Source organism: Antennarius striatus, chromosome 7, assembly GCF_040054535.1.
Source record: "Antennarius striatus isolate MH-2024 chromosome 7, ASM4005453v1, whole genome shotgun sequence".
Taxonomy (NCBI): domain Eukaryota; kingdom Metazoa; phylum Chordata; class Actinopteri; order Lophiiformes; family Antennariidae; genus Antennarius; species Antennarius striatus.
The window spans coordinates 19246727-19259612 of NC_090782.1; the positions used below are offsets into that span (position 1 = coordinate 19246727).

Here is a 12886-nt window from a genome sequence, read left to right on the forward strand (position 1 = left end):
AGAGGGGTGGCTTAATAGATTTAGGTAGGTTATTGACAAAAGAGGGTGGATCGGAGGAGTGCGGAGGAAAAGTTGGCTTTGGAACTTCGCGTCAAACCTGATGATTCAGGTTTTCTGGAAAAAAAAGAAGAAAAAAAGAAGCGCTATAAATGACACCACATGTCTCATAAAAGCTGCTTTATGTGTTTCATTTGTTTCACATAACATTTCAGTCTCCGATTGTTTCATACAAGCACTGAAAATGAAACAGCGCCGTGAACACTCATGGGATGTCGTGCTGATGAAGCCGGGGGGATTGGGGAATACCTCTGCTGGAAACCGTGACAGCTGCCACACTGGATGCGGTTCCTACTCCGTTAACGCGCTGTGTGCTCGTGCATGTGCACCTGCCTCCAAGCCTTTATCCTCCTGCTGTTATGTAGAAACCTTTCAATTTCCCCAAGGTAGGGAGTGCGTGTAGGCGGTGCGTTCAGACATCGTGCATGTGTAACTGCCGTGAGAAGCATTTGGGCGCATTTGCAAATTTATTCGATTCTTCTCCTCCCCGTGCGCACGTGTGGGTAGGAGAGTTTTACACGTTTCTGCAGCATGTTAGAAATGTGAGTGTGTGTGTATATGTGTGTGTGTGTGTGAGAGTGTCTCCCAGCAAATTGAGACATGCATATGCAAGTCCAGACTTGAGAGTCAATTTGTGAGCATCCAATTATGTATGAGCGTGTGTTTGCGCACGACTTTTTACCTCAGCTCGGTTTCTGCAGATTTCCTTTGTCTCCAACGCAACCGGTGACAGCGCTGACACCAGTGTCTTCTTGGTTGCCAGGACATGAGCTGTACAGCAGCAACTAGAAAGCACTTAGAATGCACATACCTCCAGCAACACTCCTGTTACTAAAACCACAACATCCACAGAAAAATACCAATAACCAATGTATCAAAACAAAGTCCTGCATTAATTCCGGCGGTGCGACACTATATATAAGCAGATCATTGTTGATTCACTGCATTCAGGTCATAATAATCATATATAAGAAATTGTTTAATAGATATGTTCATTAGCAGATACGTGAAATTCATTTGACTGACTCTGAATCTGCAATATCTTTGCTTTATATTGGTGGTTGTGTCATATGCCCACCCCTCTACCCAGTATAAAGCTCTGGACAAAAGTATTGGGACACGAACTGGAAGTTTATATTGTTATATTGGATGCACTCTTGTATGGAGGCATTCTACAGAAGTTTGGATGGAATATGTGTGAATTTTTGATTATCCATCTAGATCTAGATCTGTTTCTTATGCTGTCTGTTGGCCAGGTTGTCATTGGAAATGAGAACTGGTTCTCAACTGAGTCACCTGGTTAAATAAATAGACAGACAGACAGACGAGACAGACAGACAGACAGATAGATAGATAGAGAACACATACACACAAACATACACATACCTTTTCAAGGTCATACTCCAATGTTGGGCAACAAAGTCTGCTTTAGTTTGTGCAGCCGTGTTGGAACAGAAAAAGGCTATCCCCATAACGGTCCTACAAAGTTGGAGCACAAACAGTCTTGTAATGTAATGTAATTTACTATTCTGAAAGATTCCCTTTAATAAGGCTAAGGGCTGAGTCCAAACCCTGGAAAACATCCCAATACCAGCATTCCTCTTCAATCAATCTTCACACATGACAGAAAGCAGTCAGGCAGGTAAAAATGTTAGCAAAATGTATGAAAAATGGTCTAAACAGCAAATTCAAAGAAACTCAAAAAGATGACACAGAACTTTTATTTATACTTGATATTTGTAAATCCTAAATCCACCATTACATAAAATATATACACATTTCTAAATATCTTGTGAACAAACAAATGGTGAGACAAACAAACTAACCCCTTCACATCACCAGACAACCACATTTTCCATTAACTTTGTTTGTAGGAGCCCTGAAAATGTAGTTGGTTTGTGTAATCCTTCATGAGAAACATTTGAATTTATTAAAATGAAGTTGTGGATGTTGGTGAACAAAGTAGCTGCCGTCTGGTAAGGTAGCAGGATACCACTGTAGGGACTGAACCATGGAGAAATTCAGTTGGGTGCAAATGTTTTGGTCCAATCTGCAATGCAAGGATTGGATGGATTATTTTTACGCCATTAATTGATGTCTTACAAAACCCATGATATGTATTGTACCTGTACTACAATCATGGTGTTGCCAGATCATGCCAACACCAAAAATTCTCTGCGGTAGCCATGTCTTTGTGTCTAACTCCAACTGCTCTAATGAGAGGGAGAAGAACCTGGTCTGTGTGTGTCTGTGTGTGCCTGATGTTGGGTGACAGGGAGTCGTACACCATGCTGTATCATGGCGGGTGGTGTGAGGGGGTTCCCGTTCGGATTGCTGGGTAATTGTTTTGTCAGAGCAGCTTTTCATAGGAGAGTCAGTTTCTCAGTTACCATGGAGATAAGGATATTCCTGCTCTTCCCATCCGCATGTGTGTCTGTATGTGTGCGTGTGCATGTGTGTGTTTGTGCATCCTCCAATCTCTGTTGTATATGAAGAAGCTTAAGTCGACACTATTTAAACAAATGTTCCTCAGAAAATTCATACCAAATAAGGAAATATGATCCTTTAAGGAAATACTTCTTTATAGTAGAGAAGTGAGCGACGAATCATTGAATATGTGTGTGTGTGTGTGTGTGTGGGGGGGGGGGGTTCTGAGCGATCATCACAGCGTAGCACTGACAGTTGTGTAGAACTGGTAGTTAGATCTTACTATAGCCATTAGAAGCTGCTGTCAGACTCGATCACTGTTGCAGAGACAGTGAGTGCAGCGAGTGTGTGGCGCTTCAACACCAGTATAGAAGCACATTCATGGTCAAGAAGTCATTATTGAATTTCTTTAATTCTGCGCTGAGTTAAAAAAAAAAAAAAACAGTTAAAAAAATGATTGCCCTTCATGCCATTGCAGACAGAGGAGGTTAATAAGAAATTGTATAACTGGAAGCTGCTGCTATGGACATGACTGGGAACTCATGGACACATCAGATGATCAATGCCGACCATGGAAGAATAATAACATACAAATACACTCCATGAATTTGAAAGCCACCACTCATTCGTTGGCTCAGTTTACAAAAGAATTTTCTGTATTTTAAATTAGGCTGTGTCTTTATGAAGAGTTGTATTTTAGAGATGTAGCCCTAACAGTGGTTGTGCAAGTCCATGAGGAGGAGTATTACTGCTGTAATCGTTGCAGTTAGGGAACAGAATGATGACTGATGGTGTAAAATGTTATTTGTGCTACTTCTGATTTAATTATTTTGATTTTGTCTGTTTGTTGAGATAATAATTTGAAGTTTAGAAGGAACAATGTGTTGTTGTTCAAACCAACTTGAAATTCAATGTGATGCTGCATTTTTAAGTTTTACTTTTGAGAGTAACTCCTGTAAAAAATAATAATAACAGCTCAAGCAGACACTGACAGTCATTTCCAACTGTAAGAACACATTCACAAAGAGTCCACATATTTATTTCTCACAGTTTACTCTGTCACCTGTCACACTGGTTTCTGGCACCCATATGCAGGATCATCTGGCAGCATCCTCCCTTAGTGCCATACAGCTGACGCTTCCAGTTTAGGTGCAGCAGCTCAACACGAATGAACATCACAGCTGCACACACACACGCACGCACGCACGCACGCACGCACGCACGCACACACACACACACACACACACACACACACACACACACACACACACACACACAACCACCATGAACATGAAGTGCATCTTAACCCTTTATGGACAAGTGACTGTTTTTGGTAGTTTGATTTTCTACATGACATTGAAAATTCTCGTTACAACAGAAATAAAGTTTTTCAGTGAGTGTCCTATAAAAGGTTAATGACAGTTAATTTACTCAGATGTACAGTAACATATAGATGCAGTAACCTGGCTGAGTACATAAGAAGGGAAGTAAAGTCCCTTCGTGATGCGCCCCAATTGGGCAGCTTGTGTGTGTGTGTGTGGCGTGGTGCCTTGCTTAAGGGGGCCTCGGCAGTGGTCTGGAGGTGAACTGACGCCTCCCACTGCCAACGCACTCTCCAATGTTTTGGCCCATGCCGGCGACTTCCGGTCCCCAGTCCAACACTTAATGGACTGAGCTACTGCTACCCCCAAAATAGCACCTCCCTGTCAGGGAATCGAACCCCAGTCTCCCGTGTGACAGGCAGGGATTCTCACCACTATACTAACGAGGACTGGCTGCTTAGCAAAGGTGAAGTTAGAATGGCACTAAAGAGGATGAAGAACAGGAAGGCATTTATTTCAGATGACATTCCTGTGGAGGACTGAAAGCATCTAGGAGAGGTGGCTATGGAGGTTTTGCCCCGGTTGTTCAACAGAATTTCTAGCGGGCAAGAAGATGGCCAAGGAATGGAGGAAGAGTGTGCTGCACACTGCAAAATCATCTTTATTGATATTACAATAACGAAATCTTTGTCTTTTAAAATGCATCTTGCTTTCAGTTTATATTCTCGTCCTCCCTCTAATGCTGCAGTGTCGGGTTTTGCTGTAATGCATTAAACTGCCAGTTCTGGGGAGCAAAAATATACAGGGCTATAGGCTCAAACCACAAACTACAGGACCAACAGATTGCAAAAGCAGCAAATGGCTGCTGCATGAGAATACAAAGGCAAGATTAACAGCCAATAAAAGGGATTTGCATAGGCAACCTATTTAACAACAAAAAATAGCAGAAAACAGAAGTGACAGCAGCACATAAGACGAAGGAATGGATGTACAAAGAAACTCATTTAAATAAGCCGTGATGCAGGAAGTGAAAAAATTACATCACAGGGGAAGCGAGACGCGAGGGGCGAGTGGCAGTACACGTGAGGATGTGTATCGTAAGTGTATGAGAGAGCAGGAGATGTGTGTGTGATAACATGTCGAGGGTTTTACAAGTGATTTGCATCGCTGCAGTCAGTTCACACAGTAAAACGGTGGAATCCCCTGAAACACAGGTTCTAATGAAATGTACTGGGAGAGACAGAAGCTGCTGGTTTTGTTCATGAGGGCTCTTAGTGACAGATGGCAGGTATATCCTGAAGGAATCTAAACTGTAGCCTTCGTTTGAAAAATAAATAAGTTTAAAAAAAAGAAACACATTTAAGTAATCTGATGAAAAACAAAAAGGTTTTGCAGATTTGTTTTATTACCTTCACCAGCTAGAGTTTATGGAATAACCCACATTTCTTTGTTTATCTGTCTCTGCTTGTGCAAAATATATCTCACAAGGCTGTAAATACATTTTGATGGGGTGTTTTTGTGCAGGGTTGAATTTTAGGCTAATGACATGATTCAATTTTGGGGTGGATGTGGGGGCAGGTGTGGAATCTGCATCACTTGTTCCCTTTCTTCAACATTGCAAGATAAACCTTTTTTACACAGCAGTTCACAGATTTTGCCTGAAGCTCAACGTTTTCCAGTATATCTGTGTTGACAGAAAGGGAATGTTATCACACAAAACTGTGATGAAATTGCTAAATCCATCAAGCACTGAAACCAAACACTCATACGTCAGAATCCCCCGTTATTTTTGCTGAAGTGATTTGGCTTAAAACCAACAAACCATGCTTTTAAATACCCCAGACATCCTATATTGTGATTGCAGTGTTGCCTGTCAGTGAGGAAGTGCAGCTGCTTTTTATTGATACATGGTTCTGTATTCATTTGTTGAACTTAAAGCGATTCACTGAAATAATTACGCTAATTGTGCAGTGAAAGAATTAACCATATAGTTAAAAGAGATGAAAGCACTAAGGTATTACCAAAGACTGGAAACTGTTTTAACAGAAAAGTGTTTTGGAAAACGTGTAAGAACAAGAGAATTAGCTCACGGTTTCATTTTGCTGCGGACTTGAATGACATCTGTTCCTGGTTAAAAGTGACTGCGATTTTATTTACTTAAAAATGACATTCAATTGAAGTGAAAACCTGTCAGCTGTTTTGTTTTGTTTTGTTTTTTTTCAATTTTCAAATACCAATTGAGAACAAATACATGAAGCCGAAGGGCACTCAGATGAAATATAACTCTGGAATAAGAAAGTTAATTGCCAATTCCACTGACAGCAGGATTACAATAGGCTTTACAGAATTATAAGTGAATTAAAAGTGAGTGAAAGCCATGTAAATGTGTCAGCTGAGGACTAAAATAGCAAACAAAGAGGGGGAAACTGCAACTGAGAGAGTCTCAGAAACCAAAAGGTAAAGCTTTTACAGTTTATGCACGACTTGAAAGCTTGTGGTGCACAGCGTCCTCCAAAGGGCCACCTGGTTAATGCATGCTGTGAAGAACCAAAAAACCAAAACAAAATAATTTGGTACACCTACTCCACCTTTTGTTATTTTAAGTATTTCAGTAAAGGGTTATGTGTTTTGTCTTGTTTTGTTTTGTTTTCTACATCTGTTCGCTCATCTCCTTCTTCCCCTGGCAGCTCTCTACTCCAGTCACCAACATTCCTTCGTTAAAAAGATGTCTTCATTTTCAGATGAGATTTGTGGCACCCTGCTTAAGATCAATTCTTTCATTTTTTAAGTCATAAAATTTTAATTCTAACCTATACAGTAGCTTCCATGACACTCAAACATGTATTCTTGTAGACGGGCACAAATTTAAAGCGAATATAATGTTTCCGAAAAAGCACTTTTGAAGCTTTTGCTTCATTCATAGGAGCAAAAGCTACTTCTTCTCTATATTACATGCTATCAAGTAGTCATCAACCCGTTTTCACATAAAAATACTACACATTGGTGTAGATTAAGCGAAGCAATGAGATCAACTGTTTTTGTGATGTTTTTTAATTATTAATTATAATTATGCAGCTCAACAAGTTTAACTTTGATTTTGAATGACAAAATCTGAGTGGCTGATATGTAAAAACACACATAAGTTTAGGCGTAAAAAGGGTTTTTCTAATTAGTTATGACAAAACCTTAAACAAAAAAAAATGGAACAATCATTGACTGTGTTAATAATATTAAGTATTAATAATAGTAATTATTAATACAATAATATTAATTATTAAATGCTGTATATTTAGGTAAACATTTTAGAAATAAATGTATCTAATGACTTCTGAATTTATACATATCATGAGAGACACAAGCCAACAACCTCTTTGAAATGTTCCACTGCAGGATTGTGAAGGTGGCGTTAGATAAACTGGTGTGAACACAAGTTCCTGTCACAGTTTCCTCCAGTCAGACACTAAAACTGCTACTTCAGTGGAAATATCAAACAGAAGGACTCATCACACAAAGGAAGCTCAGAAGAATCAGTGAGATCAGCAGCTTGAGGGACATCCTCACAAGACCTGTTCAACTGCCATGGCTTACAGTTTTGTCTCAAAGCTCCTTGGCTTAGTTCTGATCAGCGCAGCTCAAATGGTTTCAAACGGTAAGCCGGCTGCTATCTGAGGATCTGAGTATTACCTCTTGATTTTTTATTTTTACTGCTTTCTATCAACAACATGATACCACTGTTTTCCTGACTACGATGAATGAATTAACTGTCTTCAATGATGCTCTGTAGCTTCCACAGCTTGTGTTTTTGTTGTGTTTTTATGGGATGTTTTAATGTGGTGTTTGCTGTTTTGCCAGTGCAAAATATGAAAATGTGCTTAATACATGTCAAGTACTAGCTTGCCATCTTTCTTTGGATTTGCTTAAGAGCATGACATGGAAGAAACTTTATAATCATAGATTTTTTTGAAAACAAAATAAAGCAACGAATGACATTAAAATCAGGTGATTGAAACCAAATGACTTATTGAAGAGTTAATCATATGTCCTTAAATCTTTCATTCAAGTCAATCTAATTAAACCCATACTAAACAATTATAGGCAGCATGGTGGCACAGTGGGGTGCACTGTTGCCTCACTTTTCGAATCCTTTCTGTGTGGAGTTTGTATGCTCTCCCCATGTCTTTTCAGGATCTCTTTGGGTTTTTCGGCTTCCAGCCTCCAAAAACATGCAAAATTGCCCATAGATGTGAGTTGTTAGCATGCATGGCGTCTCATCCGGGTGTACCCCACCTCTTGCCCATAGCCAGCTGTATCCCCATAAGCCTATAGACTCCAGCAGACCCGTCACCCACAAGACTTAAGCAACAGTAATACACAAGAAACAACATAAAAATTGTAGCATAACATCATGTTTTATTCAGTTGGAACTAAAAAATAAAAACAACTGTAAATAAACCTACTGACATCAATTTGTCTTGATGCAGAGAAAAATACACTCAATAATTTTGAAACATAATTAGTTTATAAAGCTAAGACTTAATGGAGGTTGGTATCCTTTCCCCTCACTAAGCCATAAAAGTGCTTTACCATCCACCCATCATCTATCCATCCATCCATCATCTACCCATCCATCCATCCATCCATCCATCCATCATACTTTTCATACACACTGAGTGTAATACAGTTCCTCCATAGTGAAAACAGCAGCGTTCGGTCCTCAAGGAGGGTTGTTACTTCAGGCTGGACCATAAATACAGAACAGAAACACACTTATAGCCTCATTTGGTGTTTTTTAGTTTCACTAGTAAACCCCAAAATAAAATTTATATGGAATCTGCTTTCCAGTGACGCCGTTTAGCTACTACATTACTTACAGCTATCTCTTACATACTAAAGCCAGTGCTGCTAGTCTGCCAGCTAGCCTACACTTGAAATAACATTAATGTTTCTCTTTGGCAGACAGTATGTACCGGTAGTTGTAAGAGCCTACTAACTAACAAATGGTGTTTAGCTTGTTGGCATTATGTCTTAATCACAGACATCTCTCATTTTACCTCTTACAGTCTCCAATCCGGTGGAAATCACGGGGATCACTGGCAGCAACATCACCCTTCAATTCACATTTGGGCCAAACGTCAACCTCATAGAAAGCAGCCACTTAATTATTCATGAGAATACAACCGGCCAGAAGATCGCTGAGTATGAACAGGGCAATGAGGAAAATGTTTTAGATGTTCACCCTAAAAACTCATCTGTGTTTTGGCACATTACAAACCTTAAACTAAAACACACTGGAAACTACTACGCCAGTTTGGTCAGTGACCTTGAACCGGCCAAAAAAAGCAGTGAAGTGCAGCTGGTTGTCCAAGAGACGAAAGGAAGCAACACAGGTACACTGTTGTTGTTATTATTATTAATATATTTAACGTCAATAAAGATAATTTTACAGGGACGTGTAGCTAATATAAGAAATCTCACAGCTTATCAGTATTGCACTCACATCCAGCTCACCATTGTCACCACCTATATAAGGAGGGCATGTAGATCCTGTTTGTTGTATTGTTTGTCTCATATCAAAAGTACATATATGTCAGTCCGACAGTGAATTCAGACCACATCATTATTATTGTAAGCTTTAATGTCTGCAGATACATTCCTCTCATGTGGGACTTGAACCCTTATACTGCACCACTGATACTATGATACAGTGAATTATATGCATATCAACATTGAGATGTTTTTATTTTTATTTTTATAAGAAGTAGGCCGTAATTATCAAATTAAGAATTCAAAATACTTGAAACATTAAAGTTAATTTTTTAATCTAAAATATACTGTATAAAGTTTCTGAAAGAACTGACAAAAATGTTTTCCACAACATTTACACTTTTTGACATCAGCTATATAATCCTGTCTGGGAAATTTCCATGTGGACCAAAGAGTTAGATTGTCCATTGTGTTAGCATCAAGAAATACTACAGTACCCATTTGATTTATGACATGATATTTTTCTTAATGTATCTGTTTGGTAACGTTACAAAATAATTGGTTACATAAAAAGAGGAAAGACATGCAAAAGTTGAAAGCCTTCTCATGGAAATGGTAAGTACAGAAAACCAATGACTTATTGCTGCGCTTTACTTCCTTTGGCTCAGTCCAAATGTACTGGAATAAAAAATATTTTTCCATTTAGATAAACAGTCAGTCTGTATCTTTTTATAATCATTTCAACTGTGGTTCTATATTTTTTAATTTCCTTTACTCCTACAGTTCCTCCACTGCAGAGAAAGATCCCGGTAATAGAAGATAGTAAAACTTCCTTTCACATGGTGACAATCACTGTGGTTTCACCCTTGATGCTGTTGGCAGCTGTTCTTCCGTTCTTAATCTGGTTTCTAGTGAGAAACAAAGGTGGGGAAAGTCAAAGAGAAATAATGCTCTTCTATGGATTTGTTTTTACCTCTGCCATTTGAAAAAATCCACACGTAACGACATATTACAGAATTATACTACATTCGATTAAAACATTCTCTTGTACTGATCATTGGCTGCATAAATGGTCCATTTTCATTTGCCATGTTCTATTGATTTTTAAAATCAATTGGCCTATTTCAGGAAATTATAATCCAATACTGAATGCATGTTATCACTGTTCATTTAAGCCAACTGACCCTTCTAGTTTTAGGTTATTGTTAGAAATATTCTTTGAGTTTTGTAAATGAACAGAGTAAATGTGAAAAAGTATTTTTCTTTTCTTTTTTTTAAACAATGAATAGTTCATAAATAACGAATCTCCGTGGACTATGATGTTAGCAGATGACATTGTGATCTGCAGTGAGAGCAGGGAACAGGTGGAGGAGGAGCTAGAGAGGTGGAGGTTTGTCCTGGAAAGGAGAGGAATGAAGGTTAGCCGCAGAAAGACAGAGTACATGTGTGTGAATGAGAGGAACCCAAGTGGAAGAGTGAGGTTACAGGGAGAAGAGATCAAGAAGGTGGAAGATTTTAAGTACTTAGGGTCAACAGTCAAGACCAATGGAGAGTGTGGAAAAGAGGTGAAGAAGCGTGTACAGGCAGGATGGTACGGGTGGAGGAAAGTGTCAGGTGTGATGTGTGATAGAAGAGTTTCAGCTAAAATGAAGGGAAAGATGTACAAAACTGTGGTGAGACCAGCAATGTTGTTTGGTCTAGAGACAGTGTCACTGAGGAAAAGACAGGAGACAGAGCTGGAGGTAGCAGAGATGAAGATGCTGAGGTTCTCTCTGGGAGTGACCAGGAAGGATAGGATCAGGAATGAGTACATCAGAGGGACAGCACATGTTAGAGGTTTTGGAGATAAAGTCAGAGAGGCCAGACTGAGATGGTTTGGACATGTCCAGAGGAGAGATAGTGAATATATTGGTAGATGGATGCTGAGTTTTGAGCTGCCAGGCAGGAGGCCTAGAGGAAGACCAAAGAGGAGGTTAATGGATGTAGTGAAAGAGGACATGAAGGTAGTTGGTGTGAGAGAAGAGGATTCAGAAGACAGGGTTTGATGGAGGCAACTGATTCGCTGTGGCGACCCCTGAAGGGAAAAGCCGAAAGGAGAAGAAGAAGAGTAGTTCAAAAATACCAACTGTCATTTTACATCCTTTTAATAAGCAGCTTCAGCGGTTTTAAAAATAGGTTGTCTATTCATGAATGCAAATGTTAAGTGTGTCATCTGTCACAGCTAGACTGATGGAAAAATTTGGAGTTGTTAACAAATGCACCCTCAAAGCACCTGAGGGATGAAGGCTTCTGGCCTACTTGAGTAGGAAGATGGCCTGTTTGAAATCGCACACTCACCTCAGACCACACGTCATGATTTTCTGTATGAATATCAGTTTTTTCTGACTGTACCTTGTAAAAAAATATGTAATTCACATCAGTGTCACATTCACATCACATCTTATTGTGAATCATCACTCCTTTTACTGTCATTGTTTGTCTGTGTTTGTTTGAATTGCAGTGATACTACTTTTTTGTGGAATAATGTTTCATGGTGATTAGGTCGAGTGTTTACTCAACAGACTCATGTTTTATTTCACTTATAGACAAACAGCAACAACCACAGCAACAAATCTCCAACCCTATAGTACAAGTAAGAACACACTTATCTTTTCCCTCACTGAATATGTTAACCTGAAAAAAAACCCATATGAAACATTGTACTTTCTTCAGCTTGACTAAGTTTATTGTTACAGGAAACTGAAAATGTGTCTTCACCCACTCTGGTGTACAGTGTCCTGGACTTTCCCAAGAGAACTCAGGTTGTTTTGGAGAACAATCCGCGTGACACAGAGTATGCTGCTGTCAGTTATCTCAAATAACGGAAACTATGTGACGTACAAGTTAAGTTAAAGAATGGTTTGAGAAAACCTACAGTCTACGAAATGTATTTCAATGAAGGGTGACATATGCTTTTGAGCCTATAGGCTTATTGTAATGTAAGCAAAAGTTAAGAGTCATTGTTCTTCATTGGTCATGAGTCTGTGCCACTTTCAGTGTTGTTGAGATAGAAATGTGGAGACATAAAGTTAAAGTAAAAAAAGAATACTGTTTTTTCATTTCTTTTGGATCATCTGGCCTTTAACCTTTATAGCTGTCAGGATCTTAAATGTTAGCAGTTGTTAACAAACACCATAAAAAGACAATGGATTGATTCGCTAGTATTAATTACCTCTTTTCCCTCTTTAATGCCCTACAAAGCAAGACTGCAGTATTTATTCATAAAGATGCTGGGAAAAACAACTTCTGTATTTCTCTTTCAAAAAATATCCTTGGTTTTTAGTGTGTCTACCACACACTTGATGCTTACATGATATTTATGCATTTTTATGTGTAAATGTCCATCCATCCATCCATCCTCTACTTCTTATCCGTAGTTGGGTCGCGGGGGCAGCAGCTTCAACAGGGAGCCCCAAACATCCCTTTCCCCGGCCACCTCCACCAGCTCCGACTGGGGGATTCCAAGGCGTTCCCATGCCAGTGTTGAGATATACAGTAATCCCTCCACCTGGTCCTGGGTCTGCCCCGAGGTCTCCTCCCAGCTGGACGTAAGAGAA

At 39.4% G+C, this 12886-nt stretch overlaps 1 protein-coding gene across 2 annotated transcripts; it reads left to right on the forward strand.

The window, feature by feature from the left end:
* Nucleotides 1–7329: 7329 nt before the first annotated feature.
* Nucleotides 7330–12312, forward strand: LOC137599505 (uncharacterized). Of its 2 annotated transcripts, XM_068320485.1 has the most exons (5): nt 7330–7455; nt 8867–9193; nt 10074–10214; nt 11876–11922; nt 12026–12312. In XM_068320485.1, the coding sequence occupies exons 1-5, from the start codon at nt 7386–7388 to the stop codon at nt 12149–12151; spliced, it is 711 nt and encodes a 236-aa protein (XP_068176586.1). In that variant the 5' UTR covers nt 7330–7385; the 3' UTR covers nt 12152–12312. The 2 variants fall into 2 exon arrangements, with proteins under 2 accessions (XP_068176586.1, XP_068176587.1); XM_068320486.1 differs by lacking the exon at nt 10074–10214.
* Nucleotides 12313–12886: the final 574 nt, after the last annotated feature.

Bases quoted from the DNA above. Each gene is read 5' to 3' on its own strand.
- LOC137599505 (XM_068320485.1), top strand. From the start codon at position 7,386: ATGGCTTACAGTTTTGTCTCAAAGCTCCTTGGCTTAGTTCTGATCAGC. The intron at 7,456-8,866 runs GTAAGCCGGCTG...TACCTCTTACAG, and splicing joins AGCTCAAATGGTTTCAAACG to TCTCCAATCCGGTGGAAATC. The intron at 10,215-11,875 runs GTGGGGAAAGTC...TTTCACTTATAG, and splicing joins GTTTCTAGTGAGAAACAAAG to ACAAACAGCAACAACCACAG.